General features: G+C 35.6%; 1 protein-coding gene across 8 annotated transcripts in view; it reads right to left on the bottom strand.

Annotated features, from left to right (window-relative positions):
- Piezo (piezo type mechanosensitive ion channel component) overlaps window positions 1-25,245 on the bottom strand; it is a 366,537-nt gene that overhangs the window by 314,191 nt on the left and 27,101 nt on the right. For all 8 annotated transcript variants that reach the window (XM_067091426.1, XM_067091428.1, XM_067091429.1 and 5 more), the window contains exon 3: window positions 12,894-14,135. In XM_067091426.1, the coding sequence (XP_066947527.1) occupies window positions 12,894-12,960 (67 nt within the window). In that variant the 5' untranslated portion in view covers window positions 12,961-14,135. The remainder of the gene's footprint in view (window positions 1-12,893; window positions 14,136-25,245) is intronic.

The following is a 25,245-nucleotide window of genomic DNA, read 5'->3' as shown; positions in this document are numbered from 1 at the left end:
CCCGATGTAGCGGGCTCCCTTGTGTTCACTTCAAGATTCTCATTCCTTTGTTTATTATCTAATTTACCTGACAGGACCATGTCACCTGCCCCTATTTTACGTTCCTTCATTCTTCTGATATGTGTTCTTATTTGCAAATACAATTATTTAAGTTAAACCTAAGAGTTTACATAATCATTCCCATTCTGAAGAGGCCTTCAGCCGTAATAAGTTGTATGATTCTTACCTAACTTAAGGCCATAGCCAGATCTGCATTTATCTCCTGGTAAGTTGCATACACCCTCAGTATAAATCATATTAATATCAATATATATATATATATATATATATATATATATATATATAATATATATACTGATATTTATATATAAATATATATATATATATATATATATATATATATATATATATATATATATATATATATATATATATATATGTTATGCTTGTGCAGTTTTTTCTTTGTATTGCGTTGCACCACATATGAATGACTCTGTTTGTCTGTTGACTTTCACTTGATAGTAACGCAGGGACTCAGTAAGTTAGGTTGAAATTGTCTATTGATACTTTCTAGTTTTCAGGAATATTCACCAGGCACGGTTTTTCATAAGTTTTATTCTAACACTACTATTTCACGGCCAGCCACCCTGGACTTAGAAATTTCTTGATGTTAAGAGAGGAGCGAGTGACACAATCCTACCCAATTTGGTTTTCAAGTAACTCTCCTAAAAATTGATCAGAATGAACTCTGGACCTATGTTGAATAAAACTCCTCCTTGAGGAACTTTACTCTTAATGGTTCAATCTTAACTCCCACTTTTGGCAAGGACAAATCAGGTCAATTTTGCTGACCTTTTCACTTCGTAGTCTATCCTCTAACTCCTCCTTTCTTTCCCACATCTTGGAGGTTTGTTTTGTTACACTTCAATTTACTTGGTATCATGGCTCATCATTTTTAAACTATCAACATCGTCTCTCTCTCTCTCTCTCATAATCCTGATCAGTGAATCTCATACTTATTCACTGCATAAACTATCTATATATATATATATATATATATATATATATATATATATATATATATATATATATATATATATATATGTATATATATAATTTATAAATTTCTGACTCACATCGGGTTCAAATAAAAGGCCAGAGCACTACCAACTGAGCCACAAAAGTCATCAAAGAAGTTGGTATCTAAGTACTTCTGTACCTGAGGGTTTTCCTGAGCAAGCTGCCACCTAACATACCAGCAAGTTTTACCCAACTTCTAGAACACCAGTGACTCAACTAGTAGCCTTTCATTGAATTACCCCTTCAGCCTGAACATGATGGAACTAATCTATATACGGGTTTCTCATATATATATATATATATATATATATATATATATATATATATATATATATATATATATATATATATGTGTGTGTGTGTGTGAGAGAGAGAGAGAGAGAGAGAGAGAGAGAGAGAGAGAGAGAGAGAGAGAGAGAGAGAGAGAGAGAGAGAGATAATTATGTCTGTCGGTTTGGCTGGCCTGATTCAGTATTCCAACTCGATCCTGGTCTGTCGCAAACAGTCATGCTAGCAGTGCATGGGCATCAGTAGCTTGAAGGTCAAAAAGTTGGCATGGACTAGCAGTTTCACCTCTAAAGACTACACATTAAAGTGATAGTGTTTATTAAGAAAAAATCTGTTCATGAAATGTAAAATGCATGGTGAAGCGGTCTAGTAGTGCATAAAACCGCCAGTAATGACATGCGCGCGCGAGCAAACATACACATACACACACACAAACACACACACACACACACACACACACAAAGCATTGATCATAAGCTTCCTGGGCAAAGTCCACAGCTTTTTATGAGGCAGCTTTTGTAGTCAAGAGCCTTCATCTTCCTAAGTGATGACAACCCTCCACTTAATGAGAACCATGTAAAATAATCCAGAAATCACATAGGTATTAAAATATTTCTGCATTCTGGAGTGAATGCAATAAATGACTGACCTCAATAGGTGACACATAACTTCATAATGTTCACAATACCAACGGTTGGTACAAATCTGTATGTGCACTGAGAAGGCGACAGAACCAATGCAACAAAGCTCAAGCTCTAGGGAACAATTCCCAAAGTAGTGTCTGTAGAAGAAGGACATGGTGAGAACTTACGGACTATTTAAGCTAATCCATCGTGAAGACTAGTAGCCCCCCATAAAAGTGTTCGGATTAAAACGTTCTATGCGGGTCTCACGAAACTAATTTCGAATAACAGTAATAAGTAGCAAGCAATAAATTTCAATCCTTTGTCTGAAAGCTGTACAAGAACATTCTTAAGCGTACACTGTGAAATATGTTTTGTTTTAACGTTAATCATGATTGTGACGGCATCTTAATGATAACTGCTCATTTAAACAACAACAACAACAACAAAAAGCAAGACAATAATAATAATAACCGCTTGTTGATAAAACATATAACAATATTTGTTTTTGTCATTGTACGCCTTTCCCCTTAGGATGAAGGCCCCAGAAGGAGTTAGCCTTGCAGTTCTCAGCAAGCCTTTTAAGATGAGGATGCCAGACCCATACCCTTTTCAAACATAGCCGAAACTCACCACATTCGCATAATAACCTGGTAAAAATTCACTGCTTGGTCCAAGAAAGGCACAATAGTATTTAACGGGACGTGCCAAGGTAGTTCTGGCCTGCTCGGGAAGCGAACTTGAGGCATTTGACAGGTGAAGCGTACGTCCTAACACCTCATGCATGTTTTGAGTAATCACATCATATAAGAAAGAAAACGGAAAGCAAATATACAAGGGTATAACGAAAGAAAAAATTATGACGAAATGGAAAAAATTATAACAAATCGGGCACGTTATTTTTCAGAAGTCATTCACTTGATAACAATGGCGATTTTCACGTCAGCCCTTTTTCCTCTGAGACTGATTTCGGTCAAATTTGCCCTGCCAAATTATAACAATTAGGGCATGTGCTTTTGAAGGAAAGTGGAGTCGAAAGGAAAATGATGATGACCATGGAAATAGTTACAAAAACAAAAGCATACTTTTGTACCACTAATGATAATAATACTAAGAAATTTTGTTCTGATGATAATGACGATTATGGAGAAACATCTACATTTATATATGGGTAACAATATATTTCAAAATAAATCTATACAGAGAGCTTTCGAGAATCTGTTCGAACAGACTGTACCCATACATAAACGGATTTTTCTCCATTTGAAGACTCATGCTACTATGAGTATATTTTAATGAAGATTATAACTGATAACATTGGTGATTACTGCAGTAATCAAAAAGTGCCTTATCAAAAATAGACTTCTTGGTCCCGAAAGCATCGTGTCTTACGATTATCAACATATTTTTGCAAGACAATTGCAAAAGTTCTTAAAGACATAAAACTTTAAGTAGCAAAGTGATGTATATTTCGACATCACATACTTTTAAATAAAAGGGGCAAGTAGGTGAATACCTCCAAAAAATCAGCTCAATATCAAAAGACAAGAGACATCTGAACAATTACATAAAACTTACAAATGCAAAACAATATTTTTGTGTTCACAAATAAACGGAGATTTAAAAGTAAATTAAAAATCATTATGAATTTCGTCAGAGCCGTTATGTCCATGAAAATTACAACATAACTCTATTGGATTAAACTTCTTAAAAAACAACCATGCCTCAAGAGGTAGTTGACGCTAAATTATAAAATCGAATCAATCACCAAACTTAGTGGGGCACATAAAAGACCTGTCGGTGACGTCACAGCCAGTTGTCATTTACGAGCAATGCAACGATGACAGACGACAGCGGTTCTTTTGTTGTTGCAGCGCAGTCGCTACAACAAACAATCCGCTATTTTCCCTCTCACCTCACAAACGCCAGACAAGACGACTTACAAGGATGACTTGCGCACGTCTTTAGTCATCTTGTTGTGTGTGCGATTTTTCTAAAGTAAATAAATTTGGCTTTCTTGGCTTGGTATAATTAACGCAAGTAGGTGACGTGGCGAATGAGTTTAGGTGAAGGATTGCGGTATGGCGGCTGTGGTCATAAGATTTCACTATTTTTTACTTCATTTATATTGTCTCCTTTTTCACTATTTGTTTTCAGCATGTTACTGTATACATCAGCATAACTACTTAATGTTTTCGAATTCTTATTTCTTAATGTGTTCGCTATTTTAGATTCTACCACCCGTACTGACACGTGAGTTTTGTTTTCTAAGGTTTTTTTTTTTTTAATCTTACTTTTGCCCTTGTTTCATGAATGGTACTACGTACATGCGTATCATCAATTTCCCAATTTATTTTTATCATTTTGCATTTTCTTCATGCTACCGCCTGAATCCATTTCACCTTTCAATTCTGTCGACTTTATACTCTCCATGTCCAAGCCATAAAACTGAATCCAAGAACAAACCATTCATTAAACCATCAGCTGGGTAAGTAGGGCACTCACGATCTCCTCTCTATTGCGTTTTGCTTGCATGAACTGAGTAATGATTCGCTATCTGTAGGTTGTGAGGCATATCAGGTGCCACATTTGGCTGCCCTTCGCCTTATAACCTTTGTTCTAGAGTCCTGGGTGATGCCATGAACCCAATTCCATACACTTAGGGTCATGATTTGAAATCTCTGCTTTTTAGTCTTCAAGTGCATGTAATTATACTCTTTCACATTGCTCTTGTCGCCTTTCACGCCTTCTGGACACTCCCAAACCAACAACTGGTGGGCCAGTCAAAGATTTTATTCTTCCCTTGTTGATTCTTGTTAATTCAGTGAAAGTAAGTTAACAGAACAGTAAAGAATATTCAATGAATAAAAGAAGACAGTTCCTTTTTGAAATATCTCTAAAAAATATTTACTAATCTATTTATCTATTTACTAAACTTTGTAAAACAACAGATTGTTTCCGATTTAATTTCATTCTCTCTCTCTCTCTCTCTCTCTCTCTCTCTCTCTCTCTCTCTCTCTCTCTCTCTTCTCCGTGCCTTAATTTCATTTAAATAACGTGAAAAAATCAACAATAAAAAAAAGAACCTTTCAAGATAAAAAAAAAGTATACTGGATATGACACCATCTTCAAGCTGACGTTCTTACAGAAAAGTAATGAGAGAGAGAGAGAGAGAGAGAGAGAGAGAGAGAGAGAGAGAGAGAGAGAGAGAGAGAGAGAGAGAGAATTATCAGAAGCAGCTACCTGCATATTACTTATAAAAGATGGCACATTCAATAGAGGTCATTTTTGCATTGAACTGGCCTCCTTTGCCGACCTACTTGTATACGATTTGCCATGGGCTCTAATTGCCTCTTTTCAGCGGAGTGATTAAGCGGACAGTTCATCTGGCGGAACTGAGGATAAGGGCATTGACACTAACTGCGGAAGAAATCAATTTAGCTTCATTTTTATTCATTACTTGAATATAACGAGCACATTGAGCAATACTAATAAAAATCGATAGATTAAGGAAGGTTTTTAAAATCAAGGTAATTTTAACAGTAATAACGAAACTATATAATTTTTATACAATTTCACTGATTATGCAATTAATGGATTCAGTTACACGTAGGCAATGCGATGACGTCACCGATGAAACCCACATATTGCTTTACATAGGGATCTTAGAATAGCCAGCCACTAAGTAAATATGATTCACAAAAACTTTTATCAATTTCGATGGACATTTCATCTACAGCCACCAAGAAAATAATAATATTAGAGATTTTTATAAACTTTGATAGCTAGTTTATTTACAGCTACTGAGAAAATATTATAAATAAGAATCTGTCAATTTCGACAGTCGGTTCATTATTCATCACAAACCACTACAGCATTACGATCAAAATACCACAACAATTTGACATCAGTTTCCTTTACATCAACAAATCCAAACTCCATCAGTCTGACAGTAGACCAAAAGTATCGACTGATTTCCTGCTATCCACCGCCAGTATGCAAAGTCCATTCAACGGATCTGGTTAGATATTAGATTTTGCTCTCTGGATAGAAGAAAAATTCCCTAATGGCCACGTGAGTCTCTTCTGCTGAGGCCCTAAGGCAACTGCAATCATGCCAGTCACCCATAAATAATGCAGGGAAAGGAAAACAATATCACAGTTGCATGGAGCATGCAGACCCATTCTCTGCATTAATGTTGCATCCCAACTGAGAAGGACAATTACACATACATATATACACACAATATATATATATATATATAATTATATATATATATATATATATATTACATTACATATATATATATATATATATATATATATATATATATATATATATATATATATATATATATATATACATACATACATACATACATAAAGTTACTGAAAATGCAGCATATTGTTCAAGTGTGGTAAATAACCAACAGGTCACACGAAGTCTCAAATCTCAATGGACTAAATCAGAGTATCGCCAGTGGCGTCTTTTTAAGAATTATTGTGATTTTTCGTCTGGCCCTTTCAAATTACTTTGAGAAAGTTAACAGTTTATTCTTAAAATCAACTACATCCTCCATATAAAAAGACTGAAAAATCACTTGTAACTTTTGTTGGCAAATCAGAGTTCATGAGCACACAGCTCAGCAATTTTCACTACTACTACAGCTATAACTACTGCTACTACTAATACTACTACTACTACTACTACTACTACTAATATCATGAATAAACAGACTTCCACCTCAAAACAAAATGCTCACAGAAGAAAAAATATAAAAATGCAAAGCATTATATATATATAAAAAAAAATTACCAAAACTAAAAAACGAAAATATTATGTACAACAGTAAAACCCCAAACCACAAAATGAATCAATCATAACAGTGACGAGATGACGACAGGTAGAAAAAATTCCCAAAAGACAACGTAAAAATTATACATAAAAAAGCATAGCACAATCAATTATACTGATCACAAAGAAACATGCAAAACATAATAACGAGAAACTGCTTATTAGCTAATGCCAAGGGCAATATAATGACAACGCAATTTGTCCTCTCATACTGAAGAGCTCGTGAGCGGTGTGCTGACAAGTTTGTCAAAAAGCCGCGTAATTAAAACAAAGAGCTGCTCATTAATATTAAGTCGATATCGCAGGAGAGCATGACAAAAATTAAATGCTGCAAGGCCAAAGAATCTCCCTCTCTACAACTCTCCCTTCACACACATGCATGTGTATGTATTATATGTAATATATCTCCTTGTTGATGCAGACACACTGAGAGGAAAATATTACCCAAAAAGTATAGGTACATACTATTCAAAAATGCTTGTTTCGAAATCTCAGCATTCTTTTATATAATATTAATATATATATATATATATATATATATATATATATATATACATGTATATATATATATATATATATATATATATATATATATATATATATATATAAATGTATATAGGTGTATGTGTGTATGAACATATATCTCTCTCCAAAAATAGAGCTCCATTACTTACATGTTAAGTATACAGAAAATTCGCAACGCACTGTTAAATGACATTTTTTCCTTTCACATATTTGCAACAACAAGCAGTTGTGTTTTGCAACCGCAGGAAGAAGTGTCCTTTGTGGTCACAAGCAGACACGCTAATTGCAATTGCGAGTCTTCCCATCTGTGGCCATAAAAGTCTTCGTTCATTGCGACATCATGTAACCGTGTCATGTGTAAACGCCAGGTCGTCGTCTTTAGCTACATCACGATGCTTAGAAAAGATGAAAATAACAAAATATCAGAGATATTTAAAGAGTGTAGGACGCGCTGATAAACCGCTGAGAGATCGAAAGCAAATTAAACGAGTTTCCAACTGAGACGCAGGTGGCTAATGTCAACGAGTTGGTACATGGAGAGAGAGATGAGAGAGAGAGAGAGAGAGAGAGAGAGAACGATCTGCGAAAATTTTACACAATGAAACTTGAGAGAGAGAGAGAGAGAATGATCTGCGAAAATTTTACACAATGAAACTTGAAAACACACATACGCACATATACATATATATGAAATTTTTTTTATCACACCGTGATTTCCTGTATATACAATCATGAAGCTACAAATGTCGCTTAATATCAAATCCACGCTGCCTCGGGAATATCCCCGATGGGGAATTATCACCGAAGGCAGCGTGGATTTTATATTAACAACATTTGTAGCTTCATGATTAAATATATATATATATATATATATATATATATATATATATATATATATATATATATATATATACACACACACACACACACACACACACACACACACATATATATATATATATATATATATATATATATATATATATATATATATATATATATATATATATATATATATATTATAAAATCCACGTCAGAAGGTGAGTGAAAAACGTGGATTTTATATTCTTGAGCACGCGTCCCTTCGTGCTGCATTGTGTGTGTGTGTGTGTGTGTGTGTGTGTGTATATATATATATATATATATATATATATATATATATATATATATATATATATATATATATATATATATTTATATATATATATATATATATATATACATATATATATGTATATACACATATATATATATATATATATATATATATATATATATATATATATATATATATATATATATATATATATATATATATATATATATAAAGTAGAGAATAACGATGGTACCATTAAGTGACAAGAAAATATAAGAAAACAGTGTCGTAAAAAGGTCTCTCCCCAAACACAAACGTATAAACAAGAAACGGGTACACTGTCCACTTCAGCCAACCCACCCACACACCTCGTCTCCCCTGCAGACGCATTGCTCGGCGGGGGTGGCACTGAGTGTGCTGGGAACTTATGGCAAACGGTGGGCGGATAGATTGTTGACGTTTCTTTGCAGACTGCTAAGGGAGATGAAATTACCTAGCAACATCAAGCGAAGTTGTTGAAAACCACAAGAACTTATACCTCTAGTATATAAATACACAACGACACATGTACGTACGCACAAATCACATTTTATGCGTGTGTGTGTATATGTATATATATATATATATATATATATATATATATATATATATATATATATATATATATATATATATATATATATTTCAAATGGACCACAAGTACCCACAGATATCGAAACACTGTACTCGTGGAATAACTTACACCCAAAGGGAATTATAAATGATGAGCACATCTGCTCCGGGCAGGTTTCGAGCCTATGCCTTTTGGGTTTGATACGCAGATGAAAGTGAAGTGATTTATCCATTCAGTTATCAAGAAACTTCTAAGAGGATTTCGATTTTGCCGTTCAAATCCTTTCTAATTCAGCGTCTGCACTTAGAATTGAATTCAACCCATCCTCACATTATCAACTTAGTGTTAAGTTTTGTAACTCCTAGTTGTATATGATATTTTGTATATATTTAACAGTACGCCGTTGAAACGAACAGAGGGTGGCTCCCGAGAAAGGAACAAACCCTGACTAATACCACATTTACATCAAAACTGATGAATCGTTAATGAACCCCAACTGCAGAAAAATTCTATATTAGCCGCATTATACATCAACACAAAAGGCTCCTCAGCAGCGCACAAAACCTTTTTACCCACAATGCATCAAGTTCCTACATCTTGCACGCACTCTCGCGATTCCTATGTATTTAAGTACACCTGAGGTCGGTCTAGTGTCTCTAACTGGTGAGGCAAGATGTGTGCGTGTGTGTGTGTGAGTTTGGCAGTAACTATACAAATTTTAAGAATCATGTTCTGTCTGAGGATAAGGCGTGGCATCATTCACTAAAGAATAGTACTAAATGAGGTATGAAGGGCGGGGAGTACTCACGAATACTTGCTATCTGCCTTCATGTGATTGTCAGTGTACCTTTCTCTAAACACTTATCTGTATAATATACTGGGCCATGAAATTAAGTTCATCTTGTTCTATCTTTCAGCTAGAGTGTCTTTTTACCTTTCCTTTTCTGTCTCCTGCATCTTTTTCCCGTCAATTAATTTACTTATTTGCTCCCTTTCCTGCTAGGACGGTATATATCTGTCATTCTGTACGGTCGCTCTCTCTCTCTCTCTCTCTCTCTCTCTCTCTCTCTCTCTCTCTCTCTCTCTTATACTCGAACAGACAGATGCCTGTCATTTTGTCCGAATTCTCTCTCTCCTTCAACGTGTCTCTCGTTACCACTATCACTTCTGTGCCGAACCGGATACTCCATATCAAAATAGCTAGTGGTGAGTCATTTAGATTTCTGCGATCCAGAAATAGCGTGGTGTCTTCTAATGCGATTCATTATTATAGTGGTGTACCGCTGAGAGAGAGAGAGAGAGAGAGAGAGAGAGAGAGAGAGAGAGAGAGAGAGAGAGAGAGAGAATGACGATAACATCTAATGGACGGTTTAAATCAAGGTGGGGGTGAAGGTTACCTCGTCTAGGCCTCCCATTGTTTTTGAATGAGGCTTTGATAGTATAACATTTGATAGCGCAATCATTACTGATATCTTACTTTAAACATCCTCTGCAACCTACAAAAGTTGATTAACAACCAGGTACATAATCACAGTACAGGCTATAAGTTACATACATACTGGGGTATTAAGGAACCGCCCCATGACATTCCTTTCCTCGCTTGGGGATTGTAAAAACAAAGTCCCCGGATGTAGAAAGGAAGGGTACATAGGGTCTGTGCCGATAATACGCTTAAACGAAGAGCAATATGTAAGACAAGATAATATGATGAACGTATTTTGATGACCGAACAACTATAAGAACAATAACTGCAATAAAAAGTCCTCTCAAAAATCTTTTGGCCGTATTTCAAGAGACGGATTCGTTGAGTCTATCAATATTTTGACAAACCAGCGACTACGACAGTACAAAGCGTATGAGCAGACGGTATTAATTTTCATTTAATCTTAATGGGTGCTACAATAAGTCACCCCTAAACTTAGTTATATTGTTTACACATACTATACATAATCACATTATAAATACATACATATATACATACATATATATATATATACACACACACGCGCCTATATATATATATATATATATATATATATATATATATATATATATATATATATATATATATATATATATTCTATAATATAATATAAAAGTCTAATGAGTCGATATATAAAGTATGCAAGCGGAATAATTGAATGCCAGTGCGTGTTTATGTGAGGTTTAAAAGTTCCAATATAACATAGCAATGTAATGGAAAACTATACTGCTTCTGATCATAAAGGACCGACTAATGTTATGTAGAATGTATAATAAAAAAAATTTAGACCTTCTTTCCCTATCACATGAATAGCCACATAAAATTTCCCTAAGGAAGTAGACGCCATAGACGTCCCATGAGAGAGAGAGAGAGAGAGAGAGAGAGAGAGAGAGAGAGAGAGAGAGAGAGAGAGAGAGAACCCTACCATGACCTTTGATATTTTGGCCTATTGCTTTCAAGAAGCCACTGGCTGTGGCTGAAGCTCCTCAAGCAGAATCTTTCTCCAGTTCAGAAAGAGATTAAAGCACAGAACCAAGCATGTCAAGGCTCTACAAGCAACTTCAAAGGGACGGTTAATCGTACACGTTCTTGCTTTACATGCACCTATGTAAACTTCTGTAAATTTGCGTGCATATACAGTATACACAAACATAAACACAAACACACCTTCATCTTGGGAGAGAAGCAAAGTCTTTCAGAAAAATATGTCATGAATACGTACACACAGCATGCTATTAACGCATAAACACACACACAAACACACACATACACATACACACACACACACACACACACACACACACATATATATATATATATATATATATATATATATATATATATATATATATATATACATACATACAATCATGAAGCTACAAATGTCGCTTAATATCAAATTCACGCTACCTCGGGAATACCCCCGCTACCCGACTGGAGTCGCTGTTTAAGTATCTGAGTCGTGGGTTCGAGACTCGGCAGTACCAGTCCATTTATCATTTATAAATTCCCCTTCAGTGATAATTCACCATCGGGGATATTCCCGAGGTAGCGTGAATTTGATATTAAGCGACATTTGTAGCTTCATGATTGTATATAAATCACGGTGTGATAAAAATTTCATATATATATATATATATATATATATATATATATATATATATATATATATATATATATATATATATATATATATATACATATATACATACATACATAAATTATATTGTAAGTCTGACGATGTCAAAAGACGACAGTACTAGTTCCAGTCATGCTTTTAGTTTTTCCTTGCGTGGCCAAGAACATATCTCATCATGATCATCACGCGTAACTCTAATGATGTTTACTCATTTATGTGCATGTTTCTGTAACTGTCATATTGACTCCTACTCAATTTCGTGACACTTTTTGGATACGCTCGTCACCACGCAACCTTAAAACTAAATGAAGATCTCTAACGTCAGGTTAAGGGTAAACTTACTCTGACATGTCGTCTTTATAGGTTTGAGTCTTTCCACGTATGTCAGGGTTCCTTCATTTAGATTTAAGGCTTTTGAGGAGACAAATAGTGAGGAAATAGAGACGTTAAAAGGTCACTGTATATATGTATATATATATATATATATATATATATATATATATATATATATATATATATATATATATATATATATATATTCAGTATATAGTGTTCTGTCTATACACAGCCAAACCTCGGAGCATCCTTTCCAGAAAAAACAATTTTGAAAGATACATTCGTAAAGTTTACAGCTCCTGGTTAGCAATCTATGAAGATAAGATAAATAAAAAAATGGCCATATTTATACTCACATATTCCTAGGACAATGGGAAGAAGAAGACGGAACACAAGCGTAGCTATCATCTGATGTGCGGCCATTTTGAATTTGGGCGGCTTCTTGGAGATTAGCACACTTCATAAAATATCCCGACAGGCTCTTGGTATTTATATCAGCTGGTTTCAACTGGCAGAGTAAGGGCTGGTGCTTCCAGAATAATTCTAGAATGGTTCACTAACAAGCATAAATTTCTAGCACAGAGTTATGACAGAGTAAAACCTGGTGGTTCTAGAAGGGTTCTAGAATGGCTCTCCTATAATGCAAAACATGTCACAGAGTAGCATTACAAGGGTTGAAGCACTGGCAGGCACTTTAGGACACAAAATTCATATATACATAGAAAACGTAAGCAGTTCTAGAGTTCTAAATGCTATTCCTGAAGCCTTACCAAACATTAGAACTTGCATGTACTGACATCCAAAACCAGAAATGATCTTCGACACTTCCTAAATCATCTCTTAGCCAAGTACATTTAAAACTCTAAACATCTTCACAATATCTATTATTAAATATCTCTATTGTAACAAATAACGATGCTGACGTAAATACTACGGGATGTATGTACACAAGACTGCCCTCGGGAAAACTGTAAATCCACCAAATGCAGACAAGGTGAGGTAGCTTAATGCAATCAATATTCTGCTGGGTCGTATTCTTGGGAGGTGTTGCAACTCCTTGTGTCACAAAATATACTCTGATGCTAAAAGAAGGCACGTCACATCTGAACAAGTTAACTTACGCTTAGCAGTAAAATTCAGCTATTCTAATCAAACTAAGCCCACACCTAATGGGCATTCACATACCTATCACATATCTAGGAAATTTACATTCACTGACAACGGATGCTCTTGAAGTGTTTATAAATACCACTTTAAATATTAATTCAAAATTTCTACAACCAGTAACTAACTGTCAATGACATCAAAACTGACTCTGCCTCACTAAAGAACAAATGTGCTCATATACAAACAAGAAAACTACTTCATTATTAAGTAGGTGACTATATTGGAAACCGAAAGTTCCACAAAAGCGAGGTTTTCCTTGAGATACAGCTATAGCTTCAAATGCAACGAAGTGTGCGTTATGTGAGGAAGGATATGGAAGAAACCTGAACCTGCCATGAGTAAGGTCTACTGCATGCACATGAGCACCACACAGTAATGCTTGTTTTTACACAGCTGCTTGGAAGATGTCTGCTTCGGTCCACGAGAGGGATCTGCAAAGATAAGAAAAAACTCTTAATGGCTAGTTTTGACGGAAACCTGTAATCAAAATGCATGCACCAACGAACAACATGAAAATGAAACACTTGCGTGTGGCCCCACCACATGGAAAAAACAAATAAATTTGCAAGAAAGTTTCCCCAACATTCTTCGCGACAACGATGCCTGATCCGCACAGTCTTCCTTGCTGTAAAACTAAGCTTCGCGAGTTGTCCTTATTATAGGCCCTATCGGTCAACTGGTTTGTTGTGTGTGTGTGTGCTCATGTGCTACCACTGTACTGATGTGCGTTATTTCTCTGTCCACTTGCCTGTCTTTTATGTCTCTTTGGCAGACAATCGTGTAGCCTTCTTTGTCTCCATCTCTTCTCCGTGTGTCTATTCGTTTTGCATATGGAATATCTGTGCATCTGAGTGTTCTTTACGGCCCCTTTCTATCCGTCCTTTATAAATCTTTTACTGCACAAAATTTCATTCAAATAAATTACTACAACACGCGCACTGTGACTACGGACATGTTTCCAAATGGATCAGATAACGAACTAGTTTCATACTTCATTGTATGGAAATATTTCCCACAACACCAATAGCTCCACTCTCACTGCCTCAGCAAATAAGCCACACACTGGACGGAAGATCTCAAGATACGCAATGCAGCTCCCCGATTGATCAAAACACCATATTTGGCGTAGCTGAGTTTCTCTTCTCTCTCTCTCTCTCTCTCTCTCTCACACACACACACACACACACACACACACACACAGACACACATACATGCACAATAATGTTCTCTCTCTCTCTCTTTTTACGTAGCAATTTTAGAACCACAAAGCTATGAAGTATAACTATTTAACAGGCAACTCTCCATAGCTGCATGCAGTACATAAAAGTTGTACGGCAGGAGCGTTTTGTTAAATATTATTCTCTCTTTCTACAGCTACTTCAGCTGTCCATAGCAAATAAATAATAAAAAGATCTCTAAGCGGTGATCAACATAATTTCTATTTTTTCAAGAGGCAAAAAGGTCTTTCGCTCCCTCGTGTTCAAGCCTAGCACTTCCATACTTTCTTGTTTATTCCGTCCTGGGCTAGGAAAAAGTTATTAGGTTGCCAGTCTCATTAAATTTTGCTCCAGAAACCATTAAAACCTATTCGTCTTACAAAATAAAAAAGAATCCTTGGTGAGGGTTTCTACCGTCTTTATGCGTTTTGTTTGTCATTCATGAATTACTGAAAGACGTTTTCAACTTCATACCGTCGTATGCGCGCAAGCGTAACCAAGCATAACCTATTTTAGGTGTTCTGACCTGAAGATTGCTTTCAGTGTCCTTGCAGACGTTTTTGTCTTGTTTTGTTATTCTACTCACCAGCGAAATAGCAACTCTTTAAAACTTTTCTATGATGATATATAAAATATATATATATATATATATATATATATATATATATATATATATATATATATATATATATATATATATATATATATATATACTCAGGGTGTGTGTGCGAAAATAGCCGATCAGATTTACACCGCTGGAAATACATAAATAAATATATAACAGACTTTTATGCTTTTTAATACACAAAAGATTTAAAAGATTAAATCTATATTCGCAACATCTTCATAAATAAAAAGCCACATTTACTAGCGTCTCCCGTATTAAAACAAAATAAAAGAAACTTCCTAGACAACATGGCTCCAGCTGTACTGTTAAAACTGTGGTTTTGTATTTGTGTAAGAGGGATGCGTTGTTTCTTTTCACTTCTTTACAACAACAACAACAACAACAATAATAATAATAATAATAATAATAATAATAATAATAATAATAACTTCCTAATAATGACAGCCATAGAAATCATGCTGATGAGCATAATTTACCCTTCTCTTTCAAAATAATAACAATAATAATGATAATGAAGATGAAGATGAATTTCCTTTCATATTCTTTATAATAATAATAATAATAATAATAATAATAATAATAATAATAATAATAATAATTATTATTATTATTATTATTATTATTATTATTATTTAATATATCTGTGAAGCCTGCCTTGCAATGTCGACGTACCGAAGGGATTTCAGCCCCACCTCTCACTCGCTGTCAACTAAAGCCAACTCAGAGCCGCCTGGACTTGAAACCGATTTAACCAGAGCCTTCTCCAGCTCTAACTGGCTCTGACAAATGAAAGTTAACGTTAAGAATTTGTCCCCAGGATCCTGTTGTGGTGGAAATCTTCACGACAGTTTCCCGTAAAACGATTATGCAATTTGGCCATTTTCCTCCTAATAAACCTTACTGTGTTACTACAATACACTTCATAATAAGCTTGCAATGAATTCACTACAGGGTCTCTTTAAATAAACTTTATAATGATACCAACATAAAGTTTTATTTAATAAACTTTATCAATACTTTCTGTACAACATATAGAACGTTAGATTTAGTGCGGGACACGTGTAAACATATTTGTGAAGTATGGTGGCAAATAATAATAATAATAATAATAATAATAATAATAATAATAATAATAATAGTGATTGTTATTACTGCTACTTACAGAAATGACAGAGTCATTCGTCATTTCAGAGATCGTAAAACCAACAACTTGTCATGGAAGGGACAATCCAATTTCGTCTAATTTTGTTGCGAGCGCTTCACATTCCTTCCACTCATTTTGCTGTTTCAGGATTACATGCTGACGTATTGCTGCCTGATCTTTTGAAACATTTCCGACGCTCGCTTCCGTGTTACCCAGGCATTTGCAGGAGAGTTTGCAGACGTTTTCAACACGCGCTACCTACAGTCACGATTGACAGGAAAACAATACCGTTTTTACATATTTTCTGTTGTTTTGTTTCCCATAGAAAAATATCAGCTATTAAAATATTTTTCAAGCTTGGCAATGAATGTATATTTGTAAAAGAAATATCAACCATTTCGGGTAAATTACATTTTCCTGAATCCCTGTAAATAATTTTTCCTTGTGTTTACGTTTATTTCTTTTGAGCAGAGTAGGAAAAAGAACCACCAAAATAGTGATGCTATGAAATCGAAGACGACCCCTTCCTTCCAAGCGGTCAGTGACCTTTGATTAAACTGGGTCGAGAGATCTGCCACATGTGATCTGGGATTATGTTTGGGTTATGTTTACATCAAAGACGTGGACAGGTTGGTTTTTGTTTGTATGCAGCGGGTTGCCATGGCATGAGTCTAAGAGTGATATTTAGATACTAACAAGCCTTCCATTTCAGAATTTATCCGTGATTGTCCGTCTGACTGACTCTTTCTAGGATACTTAGAAGAAGCCATTGATCAGATTTCATATTGGTCCAGCTATCCGTGCTGAATAAATACTTTTTATTTACTTATTCACTTCATTTAATTATTTATTTTGCGCTGGCAGAGGTATAAGCTTTTGAATTGCTTTCCAGTTTTAATTGCTTCTAACTGAAAGGGTGATTGAAGAAATTATACATGCCATGGGCTGAAACAAGATATAATGATTAAGCATGATTTACTGACTATTAAATATATGAACAAGTAAAAACATGCGCCGAAGTTTCTTCGGCACAATCGAGTTTTCTGTACAGCGTACAATGCTGTATGAAACTCTTAGCCACGGCTCATGAAACTCTCAGTCGGCAGTGGTTATTGCGGTACCAGACACACGACCATGGCTAACTTTAACCTTAAATAAAATAAAAACTACTGAGGCTAGAGGGCTGCAATTTTGTATGTCTGATGGGTGGAGGGTGGATGATCAACATACCAATTTTCAGCCCTCTAACATCAGTAGTTTTTAAGATCTGAGATGCTGTATTTAAAGGTTTAAAAGCGAACATTTTATGAAGGTTACAAATGCATAACAATCATCTCTGCTTGTACACTTAACTACACGCCTCTGGCCGCAACTCCACCTCAGCTGACTTCTCAGCTGTTCTTTAGCCCGACCTCTTCAGAGACTACAAGGAAAGTTAGCATACAGTTTTTTTAAATCTTCGGACATATATTGCTCAACAATGCGACATCTGGCAACTTTAGAAAGGTGAGGAGCTTCAGTCTTATTGTGTTTGTTTTTTTATTGACCTCCTGTAATTTTCAACCATATTCTACAGTTCTGAAATCGTTGATACTTAAATGCAGTAGTAAGATTTACAGTATTCATTCAAGTTGTAATTTGCAGCGACAGTTCTGAGCAAAATAAACATTTTTGGACATAACCTACCAAGTAACCTTACACAAATGAATTTATGACACCACAATGAACAGAATGCTTGCATAATCGGAAACGCGATCTTCCATAATGTAATCAAGAGTTAAATTTGAGCAATGCCCAACGAAAAACGTGGAGAACAATAAAGGAATGAATGCAATGTTATGATGAGAGAGAGAGAGAGAGAGAGAGAGAGAGAGAGAGAGAGAGAGAGAGAGAGAGTTGCTGTTGTGTAAGCCTAGGTCTATATGTAGAGCTACTCATTTCATTATTTTTTTCTTTTAGAGAATGAGCGATACTATATTTGTATAGTATGTTTTAGCAATGGAGAGAGAGAGAGAGAGAGAGAGAGAGAGAGAGAGAGAGAGACTATGGCAACGTCAAGAAACATCGTTACTTGTGTTTTCCCGCCGAAGTTCTCCCGCTGCTCCTCACATCACAGGGAACGCTCTTGCGGATTTGGTCAACCTACCCTAGCTGTCACAACATTTACTGCCATTAATTCCAGCTGACTTTTAACACCGTGAAATACAAATATGAATGTGTAAAAATTAAAGAAATTATCATTACCTCATTATGATGATGCAATAATAAGCTTGTTCATAACAGAAAACGAGTAAATATTGCCGTTTTGATAAACAGTACTACACTGAGATATCCACACACTATCTTTTAGATCTCTATGAACGAAGTCATCTGAGAAATTCTGATTACTTCGGACATGCATGGTGTTTTTAAGTATCTGAACATTTTTGTTTTGCAGATTTAACATTTATGATATAATTTGCATTGTATTTTCATATCCTAGAGTAAATTTACTGAGATTATGTGTTTTCCGTAAGAAAAAAATCAAAATTCGATGAACGAAATCTAATGAAAACTGTATCCTCACTTTCCTTGCCGAGTGTACATAAGATTACGAACCAGAATCAATTAAGTTTTCCCGATCCTCGTGGCGTACATATGGTTGAATTCTTGTTAAAAAAAAAAAATCCTATCAGTGCGAATGCCATTCCATTATAAGAGGACATAACAACATGCGATCCCGCTGCAATATTGCACCTATGCTCAGTGGTATACCTTTCCTCCTTCTTCCTAAAACTTCTTAATAATTACGCTCTTTTTACCAGTTTACCATCCTACATTGTCTCCAAATGACCAAGCAACATTAAAACACCTTGATTCATCTACGTTAACCTTTTTGCCAGTTCTTATCATCCCAACATTCCTTGTCGTTTCAAACCTAAATTCCACTTTTTTCTACACTTAGCATTCACCATCCACACTTCATCCGGAAACGAGAGTCAACTCAACAATCCCTCAATACATAAATCTTTATTCAAGTGACACTCCTTACCCTCTCCAAACCTTCTGAAGAGACCCTGCTTTAAATACTCTGTGACCCCTATCATCATCCGTTGAATTTAGTCACAAATACCTGCATGGACAAACCATTCCCTTGCCCACCATCCGAAAACAGTTTCTCCAGTATTTGCAGTTTCCTTCACTATTCCCAACTATCTCTACCATGCGAAAACAACAGCCACTCTCCATTCATTAATTTTATCACTCAAACTAGTACATACAACTCCAGCTCTTTCCTGGCTCTCTCATTACCCAGCCTTAAAAACTTTAAACAGCAATGACAGAGACCACCTTTTACATCTGAACAGACACCATCCTATTTACGTTTCCCAACAAAAGCTTTGCTTACATCATAAAATATACTATGAAACAATCGAATTATTTCTACACCATACATGCTCAGCAAACTCCATATCTCATCTTTATCAATTTTATCAGAAGTCAATCATGCGCGCGTGCGCACATATATACATATGTATAATATATATATATATATATATATATATATATATATATATATATATATATATATATATATTAAATGACTTACTGTTGTCTCTGATGACCTCAGCAATGAATAAATATCAGGTAATTAGTCGACTGGTAGATTGCAGCCAGAGTAGAAAAGGGCACTGAGGTAACACCCTCATCTTACAAGACTTCTGAAACTAAAAAGATTAATATCTTCTGGAGTGACAAAGGCTAAGGCATGCAAACTTATTTATTTATATAATAATAATATATATATACAGTACATATACACAATATATACATGTGTATGTGTTTGAATGAATCATATACCTTTCACCCTTAGAAAAGTGAGTACAGAGGTTAAGATACTGCCCGTCCGTTTTTTTTTTTTTTTTTTTTTTTTTAGCCTTTTACAGCTAGTTTTATCCAGTCACAAAATATCGTCAGCCGGTGCATATCCGGAACGAATTTGTTATCAGACTACGAATAGGTATGACTACGAAGTAATTCGGGAAAACAAGAAACCTTCAAGGTCTCACCAACATAACGATAATCTGATAATATAATACAGGATATCCAATAATGAATGAATGGTTACAGATTGATTACTGTGTATCTAACATTGAGTCATTCACATGACTATGAATAAATTATCCCGGCTGAGAAAGGCAATGCACTGTACGAAAATACGAATATAAAAGGGAACACATGAAGACCAATAAATGGAATTCTTTTAATTATAACAAACACTTGATTAAAAATAAGATGAAATTCAGATTAATTATATTTCTACACCAATACCTTTGTATTCCAGCCGCCTCACCCAAAAGAGCAGTATATGATACCCTCTCACATGCTCCTACAATATCCTGTACGTGATGAGGAATACAGAGCAGGTTTCGGAATCCTTTCTAAGTGATTAATCAACAATAAACGTGACTGATTCAACTGATTCATATTAATGAACAAAGCTCATCTGCATAAGGAAATGTATCTAGAAATCCACGATGAAAAAAAAGTGGTGCTTGGTAACGTCTTGGCTGAAGTCTACAAAAATTCGTAATAAAGATAGCAAAACCAGATGCCTCTGTAACTAATACCAATAAAATAGACGTGACTAGTTCAACTAAAGAAATTTAAAACAAAAGTTATATTCCTTTTCATATGACACAAAATGAAACCAGGAGGCCATGTCACTTATCCTACGGGAACAATATCAAACAGACAAACTGAAGCTAAAAAATCCAAGCATACTAAAATTTGTGTGTGTGTGTGTGCGGCGGGGGTGGTGGGTGTTAACAACCCAGATCCAGATCTCTCTCAAAATACACTTCACCTTCTGCCAGTCACAAGGCCACCCCGCAATCTTGCTAACAAACAAACAAACAAACAAACAAAAAAAAAAAAAAACAAACTGAACTAAAACATAAACTCCGTGTCACAGATAATAAGCCATTACAATTCTCTTGACAAAAAGGAAGCGCGCTAAAGAAAACAAATGTAGTTTCTGGCAACTCCTATACAAACTGCAATATAAATGATTAAGAAAACAATTACTAGAAGCGCATTTAAACCAGTATACTGTATAAGAATAAATTCCACTGATTCAAAAGACAGAAAATCATCTTTTTTGTACTTCTTTAACATGGCAAATAAAGAACAAGGAAAAAGTGGTTTCTGACAAATCGACAGAACAGTGGCGTCCGGCCCTCCTCAGACAGGCCCCACAACGTACGTCGACTTTTCTCAGGACACACGAATCCCGCTCTGTGTTTGCCGAAGCAGGATTCCCTTTCTCAAACAACCAACTTGTTTGTGTGTTGAAGCATCATTCAATATTGTGTTTCCCGGAATACTAGCATAATTGCCCTCCAGGGTTTAAGTAAATTGTCTTTCCTTACAGAAACTTAAAACTGCCGCATCCCAAAACTTTACACAAACACTGATGACGAGCAACCGTTGATATCCGAAATGCTTACACTGCATAGAGAAAAATGCTGGAGCTTGGAACTTTGCTGCCTGCTTATTAGGAATATAATTTTTATCAACATTCTCACACTCTCATCTCTCCTTCTTCCTCTCTCTATCTCGTATGCATGGCATCATAACGAGTAACACAATTTCTAAATATCTATCCATACACAATATATTTAATATATATATATATATATATATATATATATATATATATATATGTGTATATGTATATATATCGGATCCGTATGCGAAAATCTCCTGCTGCCAAGCTGATCAGTTCCCAAAATGTCTTTCCATAAATCTCAATTTAGCATCACTCCCAAATCACTGGAGCATTTACTCAACCTCTCATCTATACGAGCACCATCTTACAGCATCTATCTTCCTTCACTGAAGCATAATGTATCACCGCTCTTTAGAGCGCTTATCATCCTCATCATTGGATAATGTATCTCCCTAATTGGAGCAATTATCGTCCCGTTTTGAGTACCTATTGCCCTGTTATTCATCATCTATCGCCCAATCACGGGAGCAAATCTACTTTCCCTCTTTGGCCTTTCTATCAAACCTTGTAGAGCATCTGCTTCCTCTGCCCCTGACCATTTAACCCGCCTTGGAAGATTACTTCCCTATGATGAGCATTTACCGCCTTTCTCAGGGCATTTGTTCCTCAGTCAGTGAGCTTTCATAGCCCCCTCAGAAGCCCTAACCTTTGCTAAGAGGCAACTCGCTAGTGGAATACCTGATAGGAAACGCCTACTTCAGTTCGTCAACTGCCATCAAACGTTGAACGATAAATGAAAATAGCTTGAGTGATGCTAAACACTGATCATACGTATGAATACGAAAATTGCGCGTGCGTGCACACACACGATATATATATATATATATATATATATATATATATATATATATATATATATATATATATATATATATATATATATATATATATATATATATATATATATATATATATATATATATATATATATATATATATATATATATATATATCTATACAACTTTACCCCTTAGAAAGGGTGGCTCCAAAGGTGTTACGCTTCCAGTTTCTCTATGAGCATTCTGGAATGAGATTCCTAGAGACATGCTCTTCTCCACTCTAACTACACCCACCAGATTAACTACCATGTACACATGTCACTAGATTACAATGCCTGATTGTTTCCTGTCAGCGTATGTGTTGTCGGGAGAGCTTAAAATTCAGTTCTTCAGCAACTTAAGAGAGAACCGCAGAAGTAAACTGGCCTGGAATTGCCTGTAATGAACACTTGCGCAAGCCTTTGAACAGGCACAGTCATTCCACAATATTGTAGTTCATCAAAGAGAAAAACTATTTCAAAAAGGGAAACGATCAAATGTATCGGGTTTACAAGGTGCACCAGACACCTCACATGAGATAAGGAAATCCATCTGGCTCCTCTCCACCCAACTGTCTCGCCTGCCTATAATCGTTTTCATATTCCTTGAACGTGGAGCGAATCTGGCGAGACGTGTCTCAAGGTGAAAGGAAAGAGAACACCAACACCAAAGGCTGTTTAGTAGGGTTGGTAAGCAGTTCTCCATCATTCTTTAATAAGGGGAGGATAGTAAAAGTACTGGACCCTGTGGTGGGGGAGTTTACCCTGGCCCGTCAAAGACGAATCTTACTTTTTTTTTTTTTTATCAAATTTAGTTATTCAAAATACCATTCGAATTTCTCTTGGCATATCTGTAAACTCTGTTAAGCAATGGCTTTCATGAAAGTTCTCGTAGCTCAGGAAGCAATTACTTATCTATACAATATCATTTTCTTTATCTTGATATGCTCAATTAACGTTATTATAGCTGCGACTAACCGTAAACATTTCCCATTAGATCTGATAGGCTGCAATTTCATCCCAGTGACCACAAACTCAACCATGCACCAACTTTTAGGCCTAAGTACTGTATACCCTACATATTCAAGTAGGGAGGAATAATAGAAGGAAATTTAAGTTCAAAAACAGATCGTGTGGGTTTCATCTCGAGTTCAATACATAAATAAGTGGTAAAACACAATAACTTGCGATAGTTAAATGGTTCCATCAACACAAAACAAATATAAAAGCAAAGGAATAAAGTAAACGACTTCAAACCTTGGCTGTTTGCTGTCAAAACACAATATACCGAAAATGATAACCGGTAATGAAGACGGCAGATGGATAAAGGCTGTCACACGATGAATATGACGTGAGAAAGGGCTATAATATATAAGAATAAAAATGTTGAATGGGAGAAGGGTAGTAAGAAAGGATGAGGATAGGGGAAATAATAGCGGTGATAAGTAGCAAAGTAAGTTCCTCCGAGCATGTGGTGAAAATAAAGGCCAAAATGAGATTAAAAACGAGCAATGAATAAAGCACACTGCAATACAATGTATAGGAAAGTTAAAGTAACGAATGATAATAAAAACAAAGATGAAGATGAGACGGAAAACGATGTCATCATGTGAAAACATGGATGGAAATGCGCAACAGTTACCATGGAACGATAAAGAATATGGACGGGGAAGGAAAAATAGGCTATGATAGGAAGGACGAAAATTTGGTAAAAATGGATCAAAGACTTTTAGGAAATCTGTGTGTGTGTGTGTGTGTGTGTGTGTGTGAGAAGAGAGAGAGAGAGAGAGAGAGAGAGAGAGAGAGAGAGAGAGAGAGAGAGAGAGAGATATTAGTGGTTTCAAAACAAGAGGAATAAGAAGAGACAATAACGAGGAAGGGGGGAGGTTTGGGAGAGGGTGGTGAAATTAAGTAGGACTCAAAGGAGAAAGAAGAGAAAAGAGAAGAAAGGGGAGAAGGGGGAAGGGAGAGGGACAGGGGGATAAGTTAAGGGACCACGCCCAGAAGGGTAAGACAATGAAAGTGGTGGGTGGAAAAGGGGTTGAGAGAGAGAGAGAGAGAGAGAGAGAGAGAGAGAGAGAGAGAGAGAGAGAGAGAGACTTTAAGAAGGAATAATCGCCCCGCCCAAAAGTCAGTTCCTTTTCCAATTTCCTACCCTGATGAACTGATCATCATTTCATCTAA

The sequence above is a fragment of the Macrobrachium rosenbergii genome, chromosome 48 (assembly GCF_040412425.1).
Source record: "Macrobrachium rosenbergii isolate ZJJX-2024 chromosome 48, ASM4041242v1, whole genome shotgun sequence".
In the NCBI taxonomy this organism is placed as follows: Eukaryota; Metazoa; Arthropoda; class Malacostraca; order Decapoda; family Palaemonidae; genus Macrobrachium; species Macrobrachium rosenbergii.
The sequence above is the reverse complement of the archived record's forward strand: the minus strand, read 5'-3'. Positions and strand labels throughout refer to the sequence as shown.